This window comes from Crocuta crocuta, unplaced genomic scaffold (genome assembly GCF_008692635.1).
Source record: "Crocuta crocuta isolate KB4526 unplaced genomic scaffold, BGI_CrCroc_1.0 scaffold31, whole genome shotgun sequence".
Classification (NCBI taxonomy): domain Eukaryota; kingdom Metazoa; phylum Chordata; class Mammalia; order Carnivora; family Hyaenidae; genus Crocuta; species Crocuta crocuta.
In genome coordinates, this window is record NW_027528362.1 from 11,532,143 (window position 1) to 11,560,004 (window position 27,862).

The 27,862-nt window shown below is 42.8% G+C and overlaps 1 protein-coding gene across 1 annotated transcript in view; it reads left to right on the forward strand.

Moving 5' to 3' along the window:
- The window catches only part of MYO16 (myosin XVI), a 461,549-nt gene that overhangs the window by 106,680 nt on the left and 327,007 nt on the right, over positions 1-27,862 (forward strand). Inside the window, exons 7-8 of the mRNA XM_077754002.1 lie at positions 10,967-11,042; positions 14,791-14,944. Coding sequence (XP_077610128.1) covers positions 10,967-11,042; positions 14,791-14,944 — 230 coding nt within the window. The remainder of the gene's footprint in view (positions 1-10,966; positions 11,043-14,790; positions 14,945-27,862) is intronic.

Sequence of the window (27,862 nt, forward strand, 5' to 3'; positions counted from 1 at the left end):
TATTTATTTATTTATTTATAGTTTGTTTTGAGAGAGAGCAAGTGGGGAGGGGCAGAGGGCGGGAGAGACAAAATGGATTTGAACCAGGCTCCCTGCTGTCAGCTCAGAGTCCGACTCAGGCTCAACCTCAGGAAGCCTGTGCCGAAATCAAGAGTCAGATGCTTCACCGACTGAGCCACTCAGGCACTCGGTTAACAAGGTTTTTTAAAAGACATGGCTTGGACTAAATATAGCACTACTTTGTTATTGGACCTTTAAATTTTTTTTATCATAACCCAGTGTGTGATTTTTGTTTTACTTCATTACAGGTCAAATGAAATATTTGGTATGAGTTGGTGTATTTTATTTGTTATTGTATTTCTTGGTTCTGTGATTTCCATTTAGCTCTTTTTTTTAATAGTTTATTATCAAGTTGGTTTCCATATAACACCCAGTGCTCATCCCCACAAGTGCCCTCCTCCATGCCCATCACCCCCTTTCCCCTACCCCCCACCCCTATCAGTCTTTTATGTTTTTTAATTGGAACTTCCATGTCTTTGATGGACTTACGTTTGTTTCAAGAGAATTTGTAGTTGCCTGTTGAAGCATTCTTATGAGTGCTGCCTTAGCCTCGTCATCACATGGTTCCCGCATGAGCTATCTTGCTCTTGTTGCCAGTTCATTATCTTGTCTCAGTCAAGTTGTGATGTCCTGATCTTGGCATAACAGGGCGCTTTTAATTGCATTTTGGACACTTCAGTGATTATGTTAGGAGAAGCGTGGTCCTCCATAGATCTACTGTAGTCCGCCTGTTTAAGTTCAGCATGCAGGGCCTGGTGCATTCGGGTGGCTTGTGGTTCTAATGACAGTTTCATTTTCAGACCCCTTGAGGTGTCTGGCTTATCTGATGCCCCTGGGGTTCTCACTGCTTGCTGCTGGTTACTGCAAAGGGTGGAAGAGGTTCTCTCCCAGCCCAGGCTACCCCATGTCTCTGGGTGAGGTAGGGAGATGTCCACAGGGACAAAAGACTTTCAGGGCTGGGGGCCTGTTGGGGCATTCTCCCTCTTGCAGCCCCCTCCCAGCTGTGTTTGCCTCTCGTTGGGGTTGGGGAGGGGGGTCTCAGCTCAGTGTAAGAAAGGTGCTTGGCCTGGTACTTCATGTTAGTGGATCATGGTTCTGGACTCACCTGATATTGAATGAGTTGCTGGAGTGACACAGTTGGAATGTGTCAGGGATGCGTCTACCCAGGCCCTTCTCTGTCCCTAAGTTGGGCTGGAAACACGGGGTCTGGGCTAGCCTTTGGTTGCCTGGGATTCCTCCCCTCCGCTGGGCCTGAGCCACTTTGCCTTCTTCCTCGCCTCTTCACACCTCTTCCTGGGTTGCTTGTGTTTTCCAGGGGTTATTGTAATTGGCAGGGAGGAGGAGGAAGAAACCAGGCTACGTTGGTATGTTTTTTTTAACAATCATTTTTTAAGGTTTTATTTATTTATTTATTCTGAGAGAGTGGGAGGGGCAGAGAGAGAGAAAGAGAGAATCCCAAGCAGGCTCTGCACTGTCTGCGGGAAGCCCAATGTGGGGCTCAAACTCACAGAACTGTGAGATCACGACCTGAGCTGAAACCAGTATTTGAATGCTTAGCCAACTGAGCCCCCCGGGTTCCCCTAAGTGGGTATGTTTTAAAACTGTTTCTATTTCAAAACAATTACTTATTTCTGCAAGCCTTATAAAGCTTAATCAAGAGTGGGGCGCCTGGGTGGCTCAGTCGGTTGAGCGTCCGACTTCAGCTCAGGTCATGATCTCACGGTTTGTGAGTTCCAGGCCCACACCAGGCTCTGTGCTGACAGCTCAGAGCCTGGAGCCTGTCTTTGGATTCTTTGTGTGTCTCTCTCTGTCCGCCCCCTGCTCATGCTGTCTCTCTCTCTCAAAAATAAATAAAACATTTAAAAATTAAAAAAAAAAAAAGAGTGATGAAGAAGTTTCTTTATGATTATTTTCACATGAAACCCACCTGTGGGCAGAAGAGAATCGAAGGTGCATTTGTATAACTTCCACTGTAAGGTGTCTGTTGGGATCTGTGTTTCTACGTGTTGAATGTGTCTCAATGTGACTGATTTCTCCTGACTCCTGTTTTGAAAGAACATCCAGGCATTTCTGTTCCACTTCCTGGGAGCTATAGATGATTAAGGCAGAAAGAATTCATGGCTTTCAGAAGTTATGTCCCTTAGGCAATCAGATGCAGCTCCTGATTCTTTTCTCAGTTATGTGCCTGCAATTTCAGAGCCCAAGAGCTCTGTATGACCTCTTGGGGGTCCATGGGAAACCCTCCTCTCCAGAAGGGGGAAGTTCTACCCAAGAAACTACATTTTTAAAGGGGCTACATTTGAGCTTTATTTGATGATAAGGTGTTAAAAAACAGGATGAGAGTCAGATAAAGTTTGTATCATGGAAAGAGACGTGTTTTCTAGAACTGTGATACAAGACGAGTGAATATATTAAACTAATAAAACAGGTTGGCTGTATGGTAAAAAGATTGGCATTTGGTTTTAGTTATGAAAGTAGATTCTTTTAAGTGTTAATTTACACAGTTACATTTTGCAAAAAATATGTGATTCACATATATACCATTTGGTATAGAGTAACATATATACAAAATAATGATTACCGTATATACATATATGTACGTATACATGCATATATAGCATATACCTGCCTTGGTGGTGTAAGAAACACAAACCCCATACAATTACTGCTGACTTCATAAAGCCTGCTGGCGATTCCTGTCCCACACGAGCTATAAGATATGAGATGGCTGAGGAATAAGGCAAGGAGAATTCATGCATATTAGTACTCTCACCCCATTACCTGCCATATTTGAACAATTTTTCAAACTTTGGGTTTTCGGAATTTTTGTTCTCAGCCTAGAGAAACAGTTATGAACTTAACATGGGAAATTTGATTCAAAGCTACATTTCCTTTGCAAGATGCAGAGTAATTAAGATTGATGTTTTTGTTACTACTTCTCTGGTGTACCAGTTATCTTCCTAACATTCATCATTTATTAATGATAAGTGAATTAAAAAACACTTTCCAATTGCTCCATTTATTCTCTCAAGACGAGCTGAAAAATATTTGACCTCAGTTTTTGAAAAATGATGTATATATTTTTTTATCCTTGCGTGTATTTCCCAGACACTTCCCCACACAAACACCTATATTTCATTCTGCCTAACCAAGTGATTAAGGCAGGTTTATCCTGAGGACTCCCATGGCCTCCTTGCTGGCTCTGAACATAGCTCAACCACTCAGTGGCTGCGTGAACCTAATGAGCCTCACTAATTCTTCTTCCATGGAGTCTGGTCCCAGGGTCTTCAATCAATGAGAGCCATCAACCTCAGTTAAAAGGGGGGATTTTTACATAGCTGAGGACATTCTGGGGAACGACAGGCGAATGTATGGGATGTATGTTGAACATCAATGGGGGTGTGTCCTGGTCAACTGATTCAGTTGCAAGATTTGTACAGACAGATATCTGACACAGAGGTTTCCAGAAATGCCCAATTATAGTTTTCAAATGAGGCATATTTAAAAAATAATGTCACCTTTATCCTCAGCTTCTCTAGAAAATGACTAGCCATTAATTTAGTATTTTCTAAAGCCTTGCACATTTCAGTACCAAGGATAGATCTGAAGATCACAGGTGCCTTTTCCATTTTACTCCATTATACCTACTCAGTTGGGGCCTCCATCAGAAGGTAAGCTCCAAGTAGGGAAGACTGTTTGCTTGCCCTCTACTCTCCACGTCCAGCAGACTAACCAGGGAATTAAAAAGACAGATTGATCAGCCAAGAACTCAAAGCAAAGTGCTAATGCTTAGAGGCAGAGGGCAGCTTTTCTGTTAGAATATATGACATGAAAACCAAAATATTGCCCCTCGATTTGGACTAGAAAAAAACTAAGAGATTCCTATTAATAGATTTTGAATAAATTATAGCTCCATTATTTTGTCAAAAAAATACCATATGATGTATAGAATGATCTTTAAAATTGTTCTTCTGTGGGGTGCCTCGGTGGCTCAGTCGGTTAAGCGTCCGACTTCGGCTCAGGTCATGATCTCAAGGTTTGTGGGTTCGAGCCCCGCAGCGGGCTCTGTGCTGACTGCCAGCTCAGAGCCTGGAGCCTGTTTCGGATTCTGTGTCTCCCTCTGTCTCTGACCCTCCCCTGCTCATCCTGCCTCTCTCTCTCTCTCTCAAAAATAAATAAAACATTAAAAAAATTAAAAAAAATAAAATTGTTCTTCTGTAAAAATACCACTTAACATTCATTTTGGAAATAATATTTTAGAAACAGGTTTTATTTGAATATCAAGTAATATGAATGGAGATTTAGAACTCTAAAGAAATTTACTGTAAATATATCTCTGTTCAGAAAAAAAAAAGCTTTAGACGTGCTAACATTTTTAAAGACTAATGGCATTTTTAGAGACATTCACAGCACTTTCACTTTCTTATAAATACCTTACAAATATGAATACCTTTATGGAGAAGGTAGTTCATAACTTGTAACAGTTTTTCTTATTGACATTAATATTGGGATGGCATATATATTTTAAAACTTCCCTTTATACTAACTTCCCAGTGAGAACAGAGAGATGCTTATTCTTGTCTAAAACTGGGAACTGAGTCGTTTATGTGACCAATGTCTTTCGGTTTTATAGTTCTTTTTTTTTTAATTTTTTTTAAAATTTTTATTTATTTCTAGGAGAGAGAGAGAGAGAGCGTGAGCAGGGGAGGGTCAGAGAGAGGGGGAGTCACAGACTGAAACAGGCTCCAGGCTCTGAGCTGGCAGTCAGCACAGAGCCCGACGCGGGGCTCGAACCCACGAACCGTGAGATCATGACCTAAGCGAAAGTCGGACGCTTAACCGACTAAGCCACCCAGGCGCCCCTGTTCTTTTATGAGTCGTACATAAAGTAAAATTTGATTCTAGCCTTTACGTATTTTTAGTGTTTATCATAGGATTGGTCATCTGACAACAAATGATAGGAAAGTAACAGCACACGTGCTACAACCTAAATATCCTTCGCTTCCAGAGTATTTCATATCACACAGCCCACGTATATTGATGTTCAAAGGAGTCCATTGTATTCTCAAAAGCATCTTTTCCCAAGTTCATATGAATTAAGATATCCCTGGAGATTTTTGTTTTCTGTTGTTGTTTTGTTTTTCAGGTATTTCTTCTTTGCTTTAATGAAACATAAAAACCATCCCNTCCCCTCGCCGAAGCTCCCAGTGCCCTGCCTCCCTGTGGCACCCAAAGCTGCCTCGTGTCCCTCTCACCGTGCAGACCCCTGAGGACCCCTGCCCACCGGGTTAATCTCTACCAGCCTGGCCTCCAGCTCCACTCCTGGAGGAAGGGGATCATCAGCTCCTTCCTCCAGCCCCAGCGAGCTGCCCTCTCTCTGGGGCATCATTTATTGGCCACAGAACTGGTCATCGTCCTTGCTCCCACCTCCTCCCCCTCCGGTGCCTGATGAGCCCCCGAGCTGCACGCGGGCTCCCACCTGGGAAAGGCGTGGGGCTACGCCAGGTGCAGCCACTGCCCCCGCCCTGTCCAAGGCGGCGGTACCTCGCGTGGGGACTGACCACCGCCCACCCCCCCCACCGCCTCCCGTCGCNGCTTTCCCGGAGAGCGCTAAGCGGTCGGGCCTTCCCTACACGGAGGAGCAGGCGGCGGTGCCTGCCTCCCCGGAGCTCCCGGGTTCCAGCCAGGAGGCGCCCTCCGGCGTCCCTGAGCCGTGTCACTTGTCACGGTGGGCTGCACCCGTCCCCGCTGCCCTCCAGTGCATCGCGCGTGCCAACCGAGTGGGCAGACGGCAGCGTTTCTCATCGGCTCAGGGCCTGACCCAGAGCGCGTAGCTCTGCCCACGAGCGAGAGGGCCCGAGGCGGGCCTCGGGTGCAGGTGCCGTGCCGCCGGCCCTCCGTGGGTGCACCTGCGCAGCAGGCGGGCTGGCCCGCGGGAGGGACCCCAGGGCGCGGGGGCCGGGAGCTCACGTCTGTGATGGGCACTCGGGAAGAGCTGCGTGGGCACAGGGAGCGCAGCCGGGGCGGACGGCACGGGCAGCCCCCCGGGGGGAGCGCAGGGTTCACTGGGGAGCAGGACCGTGGAGGGTCGTGGGGCAGGGAGGCTGCTGCGCGGGGGCGAGGAGGTCCGGCCCTGGGCGGCCGCACAGACGCAGGCCGACTGGCGACCTCGTGTTCTGAAGGACGGAGGCAGGGCTCTGTTCCACGTGAAATCCTAGCTGGGTCGCAAATGGGGGGCGTGGTAACAGTTCATCAGACGGTTTTGTATTGTGGATCCGACATCGTCCTGGGGGTGCTGAGTGGGGGCAGTGACACTGCGGTGCGGAGCGACACCTGTGACCAGGAGGCAGCACTGTGAGTTCTGGACCTTAGCGTCTCAGGGTCTTCTTGTTAGATTGCGAAACCATCCCTTTCAGCGTCTCAGCCAGAAGCCAGGTATCGCCACTCATTGCTACTGTTTGACTCTTCAGAGAGGGAATTTAAATAACTTTCAAGGAGTTAATTTTGCTAAATTCATCCAATCAGAAGGACAGCTCTCCAAGGAATGAATAAAGTCCATATCCAGTGAAACTTGGGTGGGCTTTAAGTTTCAGCTTAAATGTATATTTTCTATTAGCCATTTACAGTCTCCTTCTACCCACTCACCCCCCACCCCCACCCCAACACACAGCACACAGCAGTCACCTTATCTTCCGGTGCCTTTGGTGATTATAATGTTCTTATACTAGTGCAGATGAATTCTTACTGGGTTACACACTCGACCTATTCCATTTGAAGCAATTTACCTAAAGATCTTTTGTGAGGATAAAACAAATGTTTCAGAGGAGAGTAATTGAAATTAGCACTGGCCTGTTTAATTTAGTTCTGGGGTGTGCCTTCCTGATTTCTCATTGGAAGAGCATGGGAAATACCGAGTCTAAAAAAGAAAGGAATTCCCCAAATGAGAGAAGCTTCCTCCTTCCACACTTGAATGCTTATTTTTATGGGCCTGAAATAAAATGGAGTTGCTTTTATTGTTGAAGATTTTCACGTAGGAAACATTTTGCTTTTATTACTTAAATGCTTTCTGCAGTTCTAATTGAAGCTGTCGATGAACAGTGGTTTGCTCGAGAGATTGCACCAGGTTCTCTCTGGAGCTCCGGAAACCGTGCATGGAATTTAGAAATGCGAAGTTCATTGTTAGACTCTGATGGTCTGACATTTTTGCAGAGATATGAAAGCTTGTAGGTTTGTTACTGTTCTTCCAAATTTGTGGAAACCAAACGCAATCTTAGCAAATTTTTGGCTCTTTTTTTTTTCCCTTTTCTTCTTCCTTTTCTCTTTCCTTTTCTTCCTTTGTCCTTCCCTCTCTCCTGCTTCCCATCTTTCTTTTCCTTCGTGCCTTCCATATGGTTTAAATGCAAGCAAGTCTCTCTGATTTTTACTATAATCAAAACTCTTTTCTGTACATATTTTCATGTCCTGGGCATCTGCTCTCTATATTTTATCTTTCAGATTTCAAGAGATTCTTTCTTTAGTAAACTATCTACTTGGAAATTAAAATAGACTTCTAAATATAGTCTCTCTACTGTACTGTAGTTTAAATGTTATTGATGTAATCTGTGTCCTGAAAAACCAAACACTGATTTTGAATTGGCTTTGGGAAAGCTAACAATGAGCAGACTATTTAAAATCTAATTAATTTTTTAATGAGAAGACTAAGAAGAGTGATCATTGGTGGGAGGGGCGACGTCTCAGTGTGCCTGGATGTGAATCGAAGCTCCCCATGTGGGCAGAACGTCACAGTGCATGGCACAAAAGCAAAACTCAAGATTGGAAAAGCCAGCCTCGTTCTCATCAGTATAATAAAGCAAGAAATGGAAACAAAAGATACAGATGGGGAAGGAGAAAGGACTATAAGAATGCCAAAGGAATCAGTAAAAAATGGAAAAAGTAGAACCATTAAGTGCATTTATCAAGTTGTTTACAATAGCATGAAAAACATAAACATAATATATTACATAGTATTATGTAATACTACGTTTCAGAAGATATTTTAACAAAAGATTTCTACACTGACAACAATGAAACACTGCAGCGAGAAATGAAAGAAGAGCCAACTCAACGGAGAGGCAAGCCACATGCATGTGTAGTGACAGCGAGTTATGTTTGAGCTCTCTGTGAAAGGCTGAATATTATCCCCCAAAGATGTCCACACCCTAATAACGCAGAACCTGTCAATAGGTTCGTTACCTGGCAAGGCAGAAGAAATTTGCAGTCGTGGTGGGCTACAGATTTTGAGATGGAAAGATTTTCAGGGATGACCCAGATGGATGGGTCCTTAAAAGCAGAGAAGCAGTCCTTTCTGACTCAGGGTCTGTGAGAGGTGTGGCTATGCAAAACTATTCTGTGAGAGGTGTGGCTATGCAAAAATGGTGGGAAAGATGTAGCGTTATTGGTTCAAAGATGAGGGGTGGGTCCACAGGCCAAGGAATGAGTTGCTTCTAGAAGCTGTGAAAGTCAAAAAACGGATCTTCCTTGAGAGCCACTAGGGAACATACTGTTGCCAATACGCCGATTTCAACCTAGTGAGACATGTGTCAGACTGCCGAATTGTAAGATAATCATTTCTTTTTTGTTTAAAGCACTATATTGTGATATTTTTAAAAAGCCATAGAAAATTAATACAGTATCTACTTAAAGCAATTCCAATCAGAATCCTAAGCCCTTTCTTTTAGATATTGAAAAGTTCATTCTAAAATGTATATGGTGACACAAAGTATCTACACAGACAAACTTATCTCAAAAAGTAAGAAGATTACAGATTTGTTTCAAGACTCACTGTAAGCCTTTCACTTATGTGATTTCAATACTGACTATAAAGCTGCACTAATCAAAGTAGTTAGGGAGTGAGGTAAGATTAGACAAATAGATCACTGAAACATAGACCAGAGTTCCGAAGTGGGCAGGGACTTATATATTCCATTAATTTTCTACAAAGGTAACAAAGCAATTCGGTCAGAGAGAAAAAATGTTTTTCAAGAAATATGGCTGAAAAACACACTGGTGCTGGACCAAAACAAATTTGAGCTTTTATGTGCCACTTGTGAAAACTCACTTGAGGTAGTCCATAAGTATAAACATTGAAATTATAAAGCCTTTAGAAGAAAATATAGTATGATATTGTCATGATCTTTGAGTAGGCAGAGTTATTTGAACATAAAGAGTGCTAACCTCTAGAGAAAAAAAGTACCGATGTTGCACCTTAACAAAAGCAAAACAAAGTGAAAATAACCTTCAGTTCTTAAAAAAATAACATTTTCAAGAATATGAATAGGCAGACTGTAGAATGGGAGGAAATATTTGGAATACACGTATCTGACAAGTGTGTCTAGAACACACAAAGAACACAGACCTCTGATAAAAAGACAGACACTCCGGTGATAAATGGGCGAAGAAGACTTGAACGGACACTTCACGAAAGAAAATCTAAGATTGGCCACTAAACACATGAAGAGGTGTTCAGTGTCCTTTGCCATCATGGAAATCAGTAAAAGTAGACTGAAATGTGACTGGATTCCCAGTATGAAAGCTAAATTTAAAAAAAAAAAATGACAATAACACGTGTTGGAGAGAATCTGGATCTAGCAATATGTAAGTGTACAATAACAAAATTATTAAATAGAATATGGAGCGACAGGGTTAGGTGCTCTTTGGAAAGGAAATTGGGGTACTCTAACCACTTTGATGATGTCCAGATCTTTACCTTGCAATTCCTGTCCTCTGAGAGCTATATCCTGAAGAGACCTGCACATGTGTCCTGAGACAAATAAATGAGAGTATTTGTAGCAACATTATTTGTGAAAGTGACCACAAATGACTAGAATGCCCACTGAGGAGGGCGGACGAATTGCGATACATTTGTACAGTGCCGTTACGGACAACCAAGAAAATGAATAAATCTTGTTTACATCCATTGCCTCTGGTGATTCTCAAAAATGCAGTGTTAAGTCACCAGAGCAAGGCTTCAATGAATATAGACACTGGGATTTCATTTCTATAAATGTCACAAACAGATAGAACTGGGCAATATGTTGTTTGGACATACTTCTGTACCTAAGGGTTAAACCTATAAAGAAAACATAGCCGTAGCCCAAAATTCACAACAGTGGCCAACTCCAGGAGATAGGGATAATTTGGGGAAGAAATGCAGAAAGATACCATGAATGACCTATTTGAAAAAGTTGGACACACTAGAATTTATTTCATTACTGCTGTTTCAGTGGTACGTGTACATTATATGTATTCTTTGAATTTCTATTTTATAATAAGGTTTAAAACATAAATTAATCTCTGATCAAGAGGCAAACTATAAGAGACTCTTACATACTGAGAACAAACTGAGGATGGATGGGGGGTGGGGGAAAGTGGGTGATGGGCATGGAGGAGGGCACTTGTTGGGATGAGCACTGGGTGTTGTATGGAAGCCAATTTGACAATAAATTATATTTTTTAAAAGTTGCTTTCTTCTTAAAGCTTGAGAAGAAGTTTCCCTAACTTCCCACGTGACTTTAGTTCATGTTATCTGTGGGGCTGCGGTGATTAGACAGTACCGGTGAGACTTTAATCGAGTTGCTAAATTAAAACAAAACACGTAGACTATGCCCTAAAATAAACCTGGAAGGCGTTAAGTGAGCCTTTTCAAATCCTCAGCGATTTATTCCTCATTTGATAGCTAATTTTTTGTGGGAGTGTCTGTCATTTTATTTTTAATAAGAAATGGAAAAAAAACTGGCAGTGGAGAGTTATGCGTCCACCTTCTCACCCACCAGACTCTAAGGGCCCTGGAGACCCAGCTGTAGCACCGACTCATGAACCTCAGTATCCATCACACCGTTTCTTATATCCGTGATCTTTAATATTTCAGACAAACCTGGTGAAGCTTCTTCTGATGCATCAGGCGAATCCAAACCTTCTGAACTGCAATGAAGAGAAGGCGTCAGGTGGGTAATAGCATCCGGGCACCACCGCGCAGTTACTGTCTTCTTCCTGTCCTACCAAAGTTGTTCAGTCATCATTACCAGAGTCTGCTCTTGTGCACACTCTGGTCCAAGCACTGGTCGCAGACTCTGTGCCCTACCCCCTGCGCCTTTACAAGAATGGGAAGAGGGGCTCCATTTATAGGGTGCCCTTGGACTCTGGTGCAATTTGCTTCCAGGGCTTTAATTTCCTGGGCAGTGATTCCTTCCACGTAAATGGCTTTAAAATATATTTGTGCTATTATTTAATTAGTTTCTTATCATTTCAAATACCTACTTGTTCGCAAGAGTAATATTTGAAAAATGTGTATTTATTTTGAGAGAGAAAGCAGGGGAGAGGCAGAAAGAGAGGGAGACAGAGAATCCCAAGCAGATTCCCTGCGGTCAGCACAGAGGCTAACTCAGGGCTCAAGCTCACGAACTGTGAGATCATGCCCTGAACCAAGATCCGGAGTCCTGGAGCTTAACCTACTGAGCCACCCAGGGGCCCCTTCACTAGAGTAATTTTAAACAATAATAATGTTTTCTTCTGTACAGATAGGAATACTTTAAGAAATCAAGATGGACTTTCTCAAGCTAATTTAAAACTTTGAAAATCTTAATGTTACTATTTTTGAGAAGTATCTTTCTGAAAATCTCTAGAGTTCTTTTTACAACTGTTCTTGCATATATGCATATACTAATTTAAAAAATAGATGGTGTATTCATTTTCTAGCTTTTAAAATTTGACACATTTACTAATCAGTTATTTGCTTATTAAAAATAAAAATCTAAATAACAAAGAAAAGTGTAGCTGAAGTAATAAAATGACATACAAATTTTGAAGGTAGTAATTGATCTAAGTAACATAATTCTATTTATTCTTATTGCTATAGCTTTAATAATCTAAAAGCACTTTATGCCTGAGACTTCTCATTGCATGTAATTAAAGGAGTATTATGACATGACTAATGACAGCTTAAGACAGAGTGAGAGCTTTTCTCTGTTTCTTATTTTTTTAACTTAAATATTGTTTAAGTTTATCCATCTTTTTTTAATGTTTATTTATTTTGAGAGACAGAGAGAGCATGAGCTGGAGAGTGACAGAGAGAGAGGGAGAGAGAATCCCAAGCAGGCTCCCCATTGTTAGTGTGGAGCCCAATGCAGGGCTCAATCTCATGAACGTGAGATCATGCCCTGAACCGAAATCAAGAGTCAGATGCTCAACCAACTGAGCCACCTAGGCACCCCTAATCCATCTTATCTGTTCAAATGAACTGAAGATTTAACATACAAAACTCTAAGATAGCTTTATAGTTTAAAACTTTAGAATCAAGTTAATATTAATGATAGTGTAGTAATCTTAGCATTAACTACAAAAGCATGTGTTTTTTTGTTTTTGTTTTGTTTTTGTTTTTCTTTAATAGAGCCTGGGTGGCTAAGTCGGTTAAGCATCTGACTTCAGCTCAGGTCATGATCTTGCAGTTCCAGAGTTCGGGCCCCATGTCAAGTTCTGTGCTGACAGCTCAGAGCCTGGAGCCTGCTTCGGATTCTGTGTCTTCCCCCTCTCGCTGCCCCTCTGCTCTAGTGCTTGCTCTATCTCTCTCTCTCTCAAAAAATAAACATAAAAAAGATTTCAAAATGGTGAATATTAAAAGAGCAAATAGAAATGTATAGTTTTTTTTCCTATTCTTTAAAAAATGCATTGTGAAGTATGTCACATCCTCTGTTTACTATAGTTCCAACAGATCACATTTTTCAAGTTGATATCCCTGGCTTCTTTCCCAGAGAAGAGAATATATGATTGACTCTTGAATGCCTGGACTCCCATCTGTCACACTTCTACCTAGTTAACACTAAACCTAAATGGGCCCAGATGGGCACCCAAGGCAACCCACAGTACTGGAGCCCAGGGCATGACTAAATATCTGGTCTGGCCTCAGCTCTTGGCCACTTCAAGGCTACGGTGGCTGTGGAAGACAAAGCACAATTTTGCCCATGGTGGCTGAGTCTACCATCAGTACAATCCATTTTCTATACCTGATTGGTCATGAGTGACAGTGATGGGCTCTCAGTAATCATTTGTTGATTGAATGAAAATATTTCTTTCTTGGGGCACCTGGGTGGCTCAGTCCGTTGAGCATCCAACTCTTGATTTCAGCTCAAGTCATGATCCCAGGATCATAGCATCAAGCCCGACATCTGACTCTACACTGAACTTTGAACTTGCTTGGGATTCTCTCCCCCCTCCCTTGCCTCTCGCCACTTCTGCCCTTCTCCCTCACTCACACACACTCTCTCTCTAATTAAAAAAAAGAAAGAAAAAGAAAATGAAATTCAAATCACGTTAAAGAGAGAGAAAATACTTCTTTACACTAAGGGACAAAGAGCTATAATGCAGTGAGAGTTTCAAGTAAATGCATGAAGTACCAACATCTAATCCAACAGCAAGAAGAATGAACCCAAGAACAGTAAAGTAGAAACCCATATGAGGACTAGGCAGGTGAAAATCATCATCAGTATTTTACAATATTCTTGCCATTTTATATTCCTTGAATTTGGAATGGACACATAAAGAATTATCTGGGGGAGAAAGGCAGTTTGAGGTGTGGCTGTTAGGTGGGACAGAATAATCACCCAAGGCAAGGAAGCCTCTACTGGTTACGTGGATAGGATTTACCCTAGAACAGGTAGTGTTACAATCTTGGCATAAATATCTCCTGTGGGGGCTGAATGAACCCCCACCCCTGCCCACAAAGACACATAACTAAAGTGTAGATTTAGATGGTCATGCAGTTCAGTCATGAGGCTTGAAAAGGAAGAGGTGCACCTGTTAGATTCCTGGTTATAAATGCAAATTTTTCTTCTGGATTGACTGACTTCCAGTTTCCATTGTTGGTATGTATGAATTTGATGAAAGCACATCTGTATTACCGCCTGAATATATTCAGATGTCACTGTCAGCCTGTAATTTATCAGGAAATATAATTATATTTCAGATTGAAAAACACAGATCACAGAGAAAGGCTGGACTTGGTGTTTTCATAACAGAACTATTTACTTGTCCATCTACCTATTTAGTGGGATGTTTGTAGAATGCCCACTACAAGTTTTATACTAACCCAGTCTTCGGGAAGGCATAACTATTTTTATGTTTTTGATTCATCAAGATGAAGGAAGAGTTACAGAGAATAAAATGGTATTAGGTTCTTTCAAGCTTAGCCTCTCCATGAGTTTAGATTTTACACGTCACCGCTTGGTGAATATTAATTTTATATTTTTCGTTTCTTTTGTAATTAAATATTACTGATACAAAACAAGATAGTTTTTTAAAATGGCAGGGCTATGGGGCGCCTGGGTGGCTTAGTCAGTTAAGCGTCCGACTTTTGCTTAGGTCATGATCTCGCGGTTCGTGGGTTCGAGCCCCGCGTCGGGCTCTGTGCTGACTGCCGGCTCAGAACCTGGAGCCTGTTTCAGTCTGTGACTCCCTCTCTCTCTGACCCTCCCCTGCTCATGCTGTCTCTCTCTCTCTCCTAGAAATAAATAGAACATTTAAAAAAATAAAATAAAATAGCAGTGCTGCAATTTCATTACTACCATAAACTTTTAACATTTTTCATTTTGCTCTATGTGTTGATAAATTTTGGCATTTGGCATCAGAATCATTCAGAGTGAATCGTTTCCTGTGATCTCGCCACCTATGTCTTCTGTTTCTTTTATTGTTTTTTTGTAGACATTGCTGCTTCTGAGTTTATTGAGGAAATGCTGCTGAAAGCCGAAATTGCCTGGGAAGAAAGGGTCAAAGAACGTTTATCTGTTCCTGCCTTGACTGCCGAGGAGCCCTATGAGGAGATTCTCCATGACCTTCCAGCACTTTCCAGCAAGGTGTAAGTGCCTTCAGTGTAGAATGCTGATGTCCTAGACCTTGTCGCTGAGGGCTGACCATTTTATTTGCCATCCCTGTTAACCATCATTTTACAGTCCATATTAGGATGGACTTTTAATGTGAAGAATTAGAAAATGGAGGCTGTCAACATACTCACCAAAAAATACTTGTGGACAATCATGAGTTTAGCATAATTTTCGCAAAACTCTCTGATTCTCTTAAACATTATTAGTTTAGTTACTGGATCAATTTGTCACCATGAGACCAAAGACAAGATTTTAAACACACCCCACATTTTTTGCTAAACTGATTTGTAAGATTTCCTGTAACTGTTAAAATGGCCAAATTCCTAAAGCAGGAAATATGGATAATCACTTTTTTCCTCTCTACAGTACAAAACATTATGATTTCTTCCTGTCTAAAATATCTCCTAAATACTGATACACACTATAGCAAGGCTGGGCCTCAAAAGCGTTATGCTAAGTGAATGAAGCCAGACCCAGAAAGCCCATGTATTATATGATCCCATTGCGATGTGATGTCCAGAATTGAATGGTGCATAGAAACAGAAGGTATATTAGTGGTTTCCAGAAGTGGGGACAGGGGTAAAGGGGAATGACTCTTTTCTTTTGAATTTTAAATGCTTATTTATTATTGAGAGACAGAGACACAAGCAGGGGAGGGGCAGAGAGAGAGGGAGACACAGAATCCAAAGCAGGCTCCAGACTCGTAGCCATCAGCAGAGAGCCCAATGCGAGGCTCGAACTCACCAACCACGAGATTATGACCTGAGCCCAAGTCGGACGCTCAACCAGTGCCCCTGAATGACTCATAAGGGATATGGGGTTTCTTTTGGGGGACAATGGAAATGTTCCAGAAGTAGATGCAGTGATTACACAGATTTGTGAATAGGCTAAACAAAAGCACTGAATGTACACTTTAAAAGTGAATTTTGTGCTATGTGAATCCTATCTCAATGAAAGAAGCCAATGCATAAGGAAAAAATATTTCACTTTGATAAACAAAATCTGCCATATACAAGCAGCGGGACCCTGGGAAAGTTCTTTCCATGAAACTGTTTCTTTTCTGGCAATAGAGAGTCTGTCTAATACTGGCATGTTTGAGGGCACCCTGAGTAAATAACACAGTCTGGGTTCAGACAAACTGCAGAGTAATGATGGAGGCCACATCACAGCTGATCACTGATAGGGGATGCTTTGGAGGACATAACTGAATGTGGTGGCTGAAAGTGTTTACCAATGTATCCCATTATCATTTTTTTATTATCGAGAGAGAGAGTGAGGGAGTCAGGGAGACGGGCACATGGTGGGGAGAGAGAGAATCTGAAGCAGGCTCCACACTCAGCATGGAGCATGACATGGGGCTCAATCTCACAATCCTGGGATCATGACCTGAACCGAAATCAAGAGTCAGACGCTCAGCTGACTGAGCCACCAAGATGCCCCTAAATGGATCCCATTATTAGGCTGCTTTACCAACTAGGTCCAAGGTACCTGTGAACCCAATGGGGTCTCCCACATGATGAGCTTCCAGACAAAGCTCACAGCAGACAGGGACAAACCCTAAGAATAAGGAGAGGGGAGCTAGGGAGATGGTCTTCCCAGATTCATGCATCAGAGATGCTGGATGCCCAGACTTAGCATGACTTGATTTCCTTTCCAGGGGAGGAGAGGAGAGGCTTCCAGTGGACCACTCACAAGGGGGTTGTGCTGGATAAGCAAGCTCAGAGGGGAAACATGTATTTCAGCACTGATGCCATCACTACCAGTCAATAATACTTTTAATTTCAAGTTAGTCTTGATAATTCAAGAGGCTAACGTTGTGTGTGAATGCATACATTTACTCTAAATAATTCTCCACTTGATACTGACACATATTCATTATTGGATTAGACGTTTTACCTGTGTTGGAAAGTAGCTTGATTTTATGTCAGACACCCCGCGAAGAATTTCATGGATTATCTTCTTCCACCTTCAAAGCCTGATTACGCTTCTCTCATTTCCCCAAATTCACAGAGCTGGGATATGACACATCAAGATTTAGAGCCCAGCACTCCTACCCCAGATCATCCGCATCGTGTTTTCATAGGAAATAGAAAAGTGCTATCACAATGATGTGGGAGAAAAGGGGATTAAAAAAAGCCATAGAACTAGAAGTCAGAGTCCAGTCAGGAATGGTTAAGATTACCACCAAGTGACCCCAAATGAATGCCTGGAATAGTTTGACATTATGCTTACATGATTATATTACTGATAGCCCTGGAATGAGAGGAGTAATGGAAACATTTGCTATGGAAGAATTTTTCTTTTCATATGTTCAGAGTAAAATCAATACCCAGTATATTCCATTTTACTGTTAGAATTACGTATGGGCTTTCCAGTTAAAGAGTTGTTAAACTGTACACAGATTCCAAGTTTGAGTTCAAACCAAATTCTCTCATAATAAGTTATTTGGGATAAATACTAACTTGTCCATGCATCGATAGCTTTGTTTATGTCTTCTCCTTTTAAAAAATAAAAGAAAATGAAAAGAGCCATTTTGCCCCAGAAGATATTCTTATATATATTTTTTATATTGTTGATTCAACGGTAGGTTTTGAGCAGATTAATGAGTGGCCTGTTTATGCTATCCAATTCACTATAATTGTCTTGATTACATTTTCTCTTACTGACTTGGAGCTTAGAAACTTTGCAATATGTTTATATTGAATTTCGGCCTTCTTGTTCACTGCAGTCCACTGTTCTCTTTGTTCAGAGAGAGAATTGAAAATTAAAGAACAAATCAATCATAATCTTAAGGTTTTTTTTTTTTAACCCTGAAAAAAATTGCAAATAGACCTGACTAGTTTAAGGATAGCAATTAAGTACATTTGTAAATTGTCTTTTATGATTTATGATTGTGATACATTTCATCTGTGTTTCTTTGCCTTTATAGTGTTATTAGTAAACATGAACCAATAGAAAATAGACGAAATGGCATACCAACTAGGTACAGTTAGATTTTAGTGCAGAAATTTTACATTCTTTTTAAAATTTTTTTTAAATGTTTATTCTTGAGAGAGAGAGAGAGACAGAGCATGAGCGGGGCAGGGGCAGAGAGAGAGAGGGAGATGATACAGGACCTGAAACAGGCTCCAGGCTCCGAGCTGCCAGCACAGAGCCTGATGCAGGGCTCAAACTCACAGACCACAAGCTCGTTACCTGAGCCGAAGGTGGACACTTAACCAACTGAGCCACCCAGGCGCCCCGAGGAGGTCATTTTTCTTCGCGACGCTAAAGCTCCTGATTTGGCTAGAAAGAGGAAATTGCCCCTGTGAGTTTCCTCTTGTGGTCGGTCAGCTTCAGCTCTGGATCCCTGTCAGTGTAGCAGAAGCGTTTCCTATGCGCGCTCAGGGAGAGAGTCTAATCGGGAAGACGTTTCACTTCCGCAGAAACGATAAGCGTGAGGCACTTGCAATGCTGCCTGCTGCTGATCTGCTTCTAAGCTAAAGCTGCCGGTGCCATGGAACAGCAGGGGACCACTCTCTCTGTCTACCGTGTTCAACACCCTTGGTCTTGCTTGCCCTGAGTGTCTACACTGACTCCCCAGGGCGACCTGTGAGGCCCTGTGCTGTGCGGCCGTTACGGCCAGAGATCGCAGACCATACATCCTGGTTCCGATGCTGGTTCGCACCCGCTGGCTCTGTGACTCGGGCAGTTTAGTCAAAGTCTTTGCTGCATTTCTCCTCAAGTGTAAACCGTGGGTGCTGTGTAGTAAGAATTTGTCCAGGCCTTTCTCCCTGCTTCCGGGGAGGGGAGATGCTAAAACCTTGAAATTCCCGAGCCATAGGACTGACTGTCTCTGATGTCCAAGATCCCTGGGCGGGGGTGGGGGGGTGTCAAACTTGAATTTATGCCACCAGGGTGCCTGGGTGGGAGCGGGGCTGATCACGCCGGCCGATCCAGCGATGTGAATAGTGACTGAGCAGTGAGCCGGCCTGGCCTCCACGAGAGGAGGAGGGAGGCCTGGGCTCTGGGTCCAGTGATTGAGTCCGTCATGCCTGCGTGACAAAACCTTGAGGAAGAGTCGGCGGAGCTTGCCGGGTGGGGAGCACCTCTGTAAGCCGGGAAGGTGATGTGCCCCGATTCTACGGGGAGGGCCCTGCTGACCTCCCCCGGGCGTCTGTGCGCAGGGCTGGCCCTGCTCTGTGTCCTGCGTGATAAAGCTGAAATAGGGAATATGGTGCGGCCCTGCTCCGTGAGTCGTTCTAGCAAGTCATCAACCCCCAGGCAGCCGTACGTGGTAGGGGCTGGGTCAGAAGTGTGGGTGGGCGTGGAGACCCCCAGACTCGTGGCTGTGTCTCAGGTAGGGCCAGCGGCCTTGATGGGAACAGTGCTCTTCATTTGTGCCCTTCATATCTGTGCGGTGGCTGGTCAGCGTCAGGACTGCCGTGTAGGACACCGCACGGGGATGAGGCTGGCAGTCTCTCGAAGGTGCTCCTGGCACCTCGATGACAATCTTACTGAAACCCTTAGAGCGGTATCCGGCCCCCTGTGACACTGCATCCGTGCGTGAGAAATGACAAACGGAAAAACAGATGTTCTTCGTTTGTCTCTAATTGGTTTGCATAATCGTCTAAAGAATAAAGCCCTTCTAGCTATAAGCTGAGACAATAGACTTTAGCTTTCAGTTTGGTGCTTTCAAACTGAATATGACCATATGGAGAAAAACTTATTTTTCTAAGCAGCTGGAAAGAAACATCTAGTCTCAGAGAAGACCAGCCTGGGGTGGGTGCATCCCTTGATTAGGTTGCCTCAGGGCTGGGTCTGCAGGGTTTCTGAGTCATATCGCACTTGGGATGGAGAGAAGGTGTGATGGGGAAAAGCATGCAAAGAGGTGGACCTGAGAAGGGCCGAGTACACAAGGACAAGGGGCTGGGGTGCGTGGGTCCCAGGGTGCGTCAGGCAAGTGGCCATTGATGAGAAGAAATACCCTGTGGTGATTTTTAAGGGTCAGAGTATAGGTTATGCAGTGTGTCTTTGACTTCAATAAAACCCTAGACTCATGACGGTCTTAGAGTAGATGTTATGGAAAGCCTTGAAGAGGCGCCATTTTCTGAAAGACGCCCACCATGCCTTCAATCCAAAGTGAGCCAACTGTGGCCACTCAAGATTTCTTCTTCAGCCTTGGCTGCTCGATGGACAATAAATACGATTTGCATAATAGAGCAATTTCAATAGTCATTTCCAGGGATCTTCACTTAAACCCCGTGACTTGGGGTGGCTAGACAGAATCATCTACATTTTATTTGTGGAGGAACAGAAGCCCAGAGGTGTGACAGACTCATGGAGACAGCGAGTCTGTAGCTGCCTAGACGTTTTGTTCATGCTCTCCAGCCTGAGTGCGAGCGGGCTCACGAAGGTCGTCTTGAGCATCTCCCTAGGCCCACCATGTGCATAGTCATGTCACGCAAGTCTATAAAAAAAAAATTATGTTGCAAGTGAAGGACACGGGCTTTGACCCATGTGTCAACACCACACACGGCTTTCTTTACAGATCCACCTCCCAGCAGTTCAGGACGCTTGGGTAAGCAATCCTGGAAAGCGCGTTTTTACTCTTAGACCCTTAGACACGGTTGGGCTACAGTCGTTAATCACCTTGTCCCTGATGATGGAACACCACATCTCTGGTTTGTCCTGTGAGGTGGTTGTTGTTGAAGGACCTGAACATTTTTAAAATCAGCCCAGCTTCCATGAACATTCTGCAGTCAAATAAATTCACCTCAGGTAAAGTCGGACCAGACTCCTAGCCTTGGATTCTTCAGTCTTTGGAGTGTTGAATCCCGAAGTCTTGATAAAGCTGTCCGTCAGTTCCACGGAGCTTACAGGGGTCTAGTGGGGGACAGAGAGAAATGTCACACAATCCAGGGACATGAGACCTGGAGAACTAGTTAGTCTGATTTCCGATTTTAAACCGTTTACACTGTCCCTCAAACATGGTTGGGTAACCGGTCAATCTTCCAAAGTTGGTTGTGAACCAGACTGTCGTGAGTCTCTGGTTTTACTGAGTCTAGAAGACACACTGCCTAACTCATGAGGTAGAGGGAGGGGACAGGCATTATCGTTTCTAGTCATTTCTTCCCCCCCACTTGAAACTGCCTCAGAGATGGCGCTCACTACCTTTCAGAGCAGTTTATTCATCTACCACTAGATACACACATTGTTCTCTTCTCTTTTTATATTTTTTATAAATATAAATGTTTTATATAAATGTTTTATCAAATTTACTTGCTAAAAATGACTGAAAATGTGGATTATTAAGTGTTTCCTTCATTCAAGTGAATGATAATCATGTTTCGTATAAATATCATTCATTAAATACCTATTCAGGAAAATAAACACCTTCTAAAAATAAACACAGACAGTGACTTCTAACAGTATAACATGGCTTATTCAGAACCCCCTTCGTGGATTCCCAGAGCTGATGCATTCAGTTTATTTTATTTTAGATTTTTAAAATTTCTGTGAGGGTGCCTGTTGACAACTACCAGATGAATATAAAATGTCTTAAAAACAGTGTCATTTCCTGTTCTACCATGAGACACATTGACATTTTTGTTTTATAAACACAAGGAATATTTTACCAAAGTGTTTTTTTAAGTGTAATTTTTTTTTTTATTACACAAACTAAAGTCATTTGGGGAGTGTTGGGTGAAGATAGCAGTTAATTCAAAGCTGGCCAATAAGTGTTTCATTCAAAATTAACCTCCGGATAATGATTTTGTAGATGCAAAAAAACTCCAAATTCCCTATAGTAAATAATTTATGTAGCTATGCTGTTAGGATTAAAATTGAGAACTATTTACTCAGTAAATTACCACCGCAATAAATGAGTCACATATGCCATTTTTTTAAATGTTTATTTTTGAGGGGGGGAGGGGCAGAGAGAGAGAGGGAGACCCAGAATCTGAAGCAGCTCCAGGCTCCAAGCTGTCAGCACAGAGCCCAACACGGGGCTTGAACTCACAAACTCATGACCAGAGCTGAAGTAGGATGCTTAACCAACTGAGCCACCCAGGTACCCCACAAATGCCATTTCTTTACATTTGTTTTGATTAGATTTTTTCTTTGTTGGCCTACTATATCTCAATATAGCCAGTTTTGCTTGTTTTCTAGCCAGAATTGCTGTGTCATAATGGGCAATGATTGTTACTTTTGTTAGTTTTATTTTCTAACATTCCTGTTTCCACTTTCAGAAATAAAATCCCAGTTCCTACAGGCACATTTGCTCTGCATGAAATGCCTTTTATGTTTATAGAAATAAGTAAGTCTTGAATAAATCCAGTAGAGTTCAGAGATTGATTGTCTGCTGGTACAATCCCATGTGGTTTTTTCCAGTCAAGTTAAAGCGATCTCTCGCCCATTTAATCTAAACTCTTCTTGGATGGTAGCCATTTCATCTTCTTTATGTTTGTGAAATCTGCTTTACCTAAGCCTTCTTTTACTATTTTCCATCTTATTTTTTTCTTTCACTGATAGACCTTTTTTATATAATTAAAATTTTCTCATTGAGGAAAAATTCGAAAGTACAGGAAAACAGACAGAAGCATGAAAAGACTTACTCATTAATGTCCAAAGAAAAATTATACCAGAGAAGTTAAAGACGAAGGGAAGAATTTCTTCAAGACTATTGCAGTAGAGGGAGAGGGACTGAACTTGACACTCGATACAAAAGGTCAGAGAGCTTTTCAGTGCTGGGATGAGCTTGTGGAAAAGCCTGGGAGATGTTAGCAGGAAGGTTGGCCCATGTGAGGGCCATCCACACTTCGCTAGTTGATGCTTAAGGAAGTGCGGCTCTTAGCCTCCCGTAGAGACCGGGAGACTGGGGCCCCCTCCCTCAAGCCTCATGGTTACGACTCTGCAGAATAGCTCCCAGGTCCTTGGGAAGCACATTGCCAGTTGTAGAATATTACATCTCGGAAGGACAAAGGAAGAACTTACAGTGGAAAGTTCTTTAAGCTCTAAGAAAAGGAAGGGCGGCCGTCTAGAGTTGGGGAGAAGCCTGTCTAAAGGTCAGCTGAGAAGAGAGGACTGTGAAGTCCATCTTCATCAGTATCCACCTTCTTTTTTTTTTTTCTTTTTGAGAGGAAGAGAGAGAGAGAGCCTGTGAAAGCTTGGGAGGGGCAGAGGGAGAGATAGAGAACCCCAAGCAGGTCCCAGGCCCAGCGTGGAGCCTCACCTGGGGTCGATCTCACCACAGTGAGATCATGACATGTCTGAAATCAAGAGTCAGGCACTTAGCCGACTGAGCCACTCAGGCTCCCCCCNATTACATCTCATGTTTTAAAAAAATCAATCTCGTATCATAAATATTTTGTCATGATTGATAAACATTTAATGAGTATCGAAATAAATAGCAATGATTACTTAAACATGATTCCTTTTTCTAGAAAAATAGCATTCTCATACATTTTCATTGTGTACAAATGGATAATCAGTGAAAATTTAAATATCTAGAAGTTAACTTAGATGAATGCTGTAGTTAATCACAATGATTATGGATGAAATCTGCTTCATTTTACAAGTGGAATAGAAACTTAAAGAAGAGCTGTTCCATAGACATTTAATACATTATCACACACCGCCAGTCAAGGTACATACTTTGCATTTTTAAAATGTTTATTGACTTATTTTGAGGGAGAGAGAGAGAGAGAAAGCAAGCAAGGGAGGGGCAGAGAGAGATTAGGGAGAGAATTGGAAGCAGGCTCCGAGTTGTCAGCTCAGAGTCCGACATGGGGCTGGAACCCACGAACCATGAGATCATAACCTGGGCCAAAATCAACAGTCAGAACCTTAACTGACTGAGCCCCCCAAGTGCCCCATATTTTCCATTTTCTTATAGAAAATATGCATATGATAAGTATGTTACCACGTGACCCAATTGTATTATTTAGAATCATTTTCTTCTTATATGAAAAAGAGTATTTTAACTAGTTACTTATAATTATCATTAGTAGTAGACCTATGATATTATATATAATCTGTGAAGTTATTGAGTGTGTAAGTGATTTTTAAAGACGTAGGTGAGAGCGTGTAGGAGGAGAGAGTATGTAGGAGGAGAGAGTATGTAGAAGCACCACAGAACTGTAAGGCACAACACACACTGAGATGCTGCCTCATCTAATTCCCGCATTTGCAAAGGTGCAGCTGTGGCCCAGAGACTGTGAAGGCCTAGAAGGCCAGGCGATGGCCAACCTGAGGTAGAACCCGACTTCGAATGAGGTCACTGTATTCCTGGATCGGTCTTCTTTCCCAGTCTTCCTCTCGGTTGGAAACACAGTAGAACCTGCTAGTAACACTGTGATTAGATTTGAGGTAGGAAAGGAGTTTTGTGGCTATTTTAGTAAACTCACTGTTTCTCCGCTTTGGAAATCCTTTGTGGGGCTCCTGGGGGGCTCAGTTGGTTAAGCAGCCGACTTCGGCTCAGGTCTTGATATCACAGCTCGTGAGTTTGTGCCCCAAGTTGGCCTCTACACTGACAGCCTGGAGCCTCCCCTGGGATTCTCTCTCTCTGCCTCTCCCCTGCTTGTGCACTCTCTCTCTCAAATAAATATATTTTTCAAAAAGAACATAGAAACTTTCTAATTGGTGAGTTTCTGTGGTTTCTACCTGATTCATCAAACCACTGCTTCAGTCATCATTTTATACTCAGAACACGTGGTACAGTGTAGGCAACTCTCTTTAGGTTTTTCTTTTCTTTTTCTTTTAAAACTTCCTGACAAAACAGAAAAAGAGAGATGGCTGATACGCAAGGCTAGATAAGTAAGGCCGTATTTTGGTTGGTGTGAGGGTGGATTTGGGATGTGGCCAGTGTGGCTGGTGGCTAAGAACACACACTTGGACCTCAGGTCCCGTCTACACTGCTGCCTCACTGTGTGTCCACAGCCAATCTGTCCATCTGTCCCCCAGTGTACTCCTCTATAAAACAGGCAGAAAAGTAGATGTGCCTTATAATGTTGTTCGTTGTCTGATACAGAGTTAATATGGATGGAGTACTTAGATTGGAGATGACCATACCTTAGATCCCATGTAACATTAAAATGTTTTGTAAGTGGTCCACTCAGATTAGAGAAAATATGGCGAAGGTGCAGTGGTCTTCAAATACCTGAAGGGTTCTCGGGTCAAGAAGCATGGGACACGCCTCCAAAGCTCCAGGAATGAGGAATACCAGTTAGGGCAGCAGGCATCATTGTATAGTTGCTCACAGAAGAAATAAGGCTCCTTTGTGGTTATGAATATCTTATCATTCTATGGTATCCAAGCAGATCTGAATATGAAACTTTTATAAGCATTAAAAGTATTATCATCATATAGTGAATTTTTTAGATTTGTGTTTAGTATTTGTTCATTTTTGAGAGACAGAGTGCAAGCAGGAGAGGGGCAGACAGAGGGAGACACAGAATCCAAAGTAAGCTCCAGGCTCTAAAGCTGTCAGCACAGAGCCCAATGTGGGGCTCGAACCCATGAACTGTGAGAACATGACCTGAGCCGAAGTTGGACGCTTAACCGACTGAGCCACCCAGGCACCCTGAGAATTTTTGAAGTTAATAACTATACTCTTGGGAAGGACAGTCTGCCATGGGCTTTGAGCACCCTGCACATCGTTGCTCAGTTTTTCAGACTGTAAGGCCTGTGTAGTTAGAAATACAGGCCATCAAGTAGCTCAAGGAGACCATAGAGCAAACTCCAGGGAAGGGGCACTGGCTTACCTTCTGCTTCATACAGTGTTTGCTGCTCGCTCAAAACGTATTTGATTCGGGGTGCCTGATTGGCTCAATTTGTTAAGCATCCGACTTTAGCTCAGGTCATGATCTCATGGCTTCTGAGTTCAAGCCCCACGTCGGGTTCTGTGCTGACAGCTCAGGGCCTGGATCCTGCTTCAGATTCTGTGTCTCCCCTCTGTCTTCCCCTCCCCTGCTCGTGCTCTGTCTCTCTGTCTCTCTCTCTCTCAAAAATTAAAAAAGAAGTAAATTAAATTAAAAAGTACTTGATTTGTGGCCAGATTCTATCCTATGACACAACACTCTGCGGGCGCAGGTATCTGTGGACATTCCCCTGTGTGGGCCCCTCCTGCCCACTGTGGGACATGGTGCGAACGTGAAACTCTGTGTGTGCTGGGAGTAACGATGTCCTCCATCTCAGACCCGGGAATCTCTTGTCTCCCACACTTATCCGTGAAATAGTAACAAGCTGACCTGTTAGTTTGTAAGCAGAGCAAAGTCCCAGAAACTTCACAGCACTGGGCACATGCAGGTGACAGTAGCTGATGTCACTGCCTGCTTACTCCTGAAGTCATTGCGCTAAACCCTTCGTGTGCATTAACTTAGAAATCCAGTACGGGTCTTGTTTACAGATTGGTCTTAGAGAATTTTTATGTAACTTGCCCGGGATGGCAGAGCGAGCGTCACACTTTGTGCTTCTCTGACACAGACACAGTACACTCGTTGCCGCTGTTCTCCACCATCCTGGCTCATTAGTGTGCTCCACTGTTTGCCTCACCCACTTAAACATGTCTTCATTGAGTAAAACATCATCATCTAGAGCTCAAGGGACACATAACCAGCCTCACATTTCTGTAGAAGTGTTCCTCAGTCCTTTCTGTCGTGAAGTCAGGCACTAATGCTGCCCATTTACTGTTGTTGTTGTTGTTTTTCCACACTTTGCTGGACTCTGTTGTACGTTTGGAAGACAGGGCACAGAGATGGGCTGTAAAACAATGAGACGCTGTGGTTAGTAAAAGAAGCCCTTCGGAGCGCTTCCCTCCACCCCTAGCAATGTTAGTCTGCAGAATCATTTGCATGTCTCTAAGCAGCAAGAGAGTGTTGAAATTAAAAAAAAAAAATCGCGTGTAATGGCATAAATACACGCACTACAACAGAATCAATCTAACAGATATTTGGAAGATTTTAATGCCAAAAGTTATAAAAACACTGAGGGAAATTAATGATCAAACTAAATAGAGAAAGAGACTGTGCTTATGGATGACAGGATTCAACACCATTAATATGTAAACCCTCCCTCACATTGATTTATCAGTTGAACACTGCGCTAATCAAAGTCCCAATGGGTGTGCTTATAAAACTCCACAAATAGATTGTAAAATCTGTATGAAAATGCTAATGATCGCGAATAGCCAAAACAAAAGAGTAAAGTTGCAAGAGTCCAAGTACTTGGTTTTTATATCAGTGGAACGTCATGGAGCACCCCAAGATAGACCCACGCATATATGGTCAACCAATCTTAACAAAGATGTCCAGATAATTGGCTGGAACATTTGGACAGCCAGCCATATATGCGTGTATACCGCACCATATACAAAAACCACTCACAATGGATCCTAGACTCAAATGTAACGATAACATTTCTGGAATATAACCTGGGAGAAAAGCTTTTTTGACCTTGGGTTAAATTCTTAGATAAGACACAAGAGACTTGAGCCATAAGAGGGGAAACAACAACAGCATCAACAGTGTATTTTGAAACATACCGTAAAGAGAATGAAAAGACCAGACCCAGACTGGGAGAAAGTATTCGCCATGTATGTGTCGGCCAGAGGACTTGAAACCAGAATGTATAAAGCCAGTCCTCTAGCTACAAGGATTTGAACTCCCACTTTACCAGAGAAGAGCTTTTCTATTGATTAAGCACATTAAAATGCAGATTGAAACCACAGCGAGAAACCACTCATATACCTACTAGAGTGGATTTTAAAAAGAGAGAGAAATATTGGCAAGAATGTGAGGGAAGTGAAAAGCCAGGGCATTGCTGGGGGGAACGCCATGCTGGAAACTGTGGCGTTTCTTCCAGGTTTTTCACCGAGATACATGGAAGCGTGTGTCTGCCAAAACACTTGTATGCAA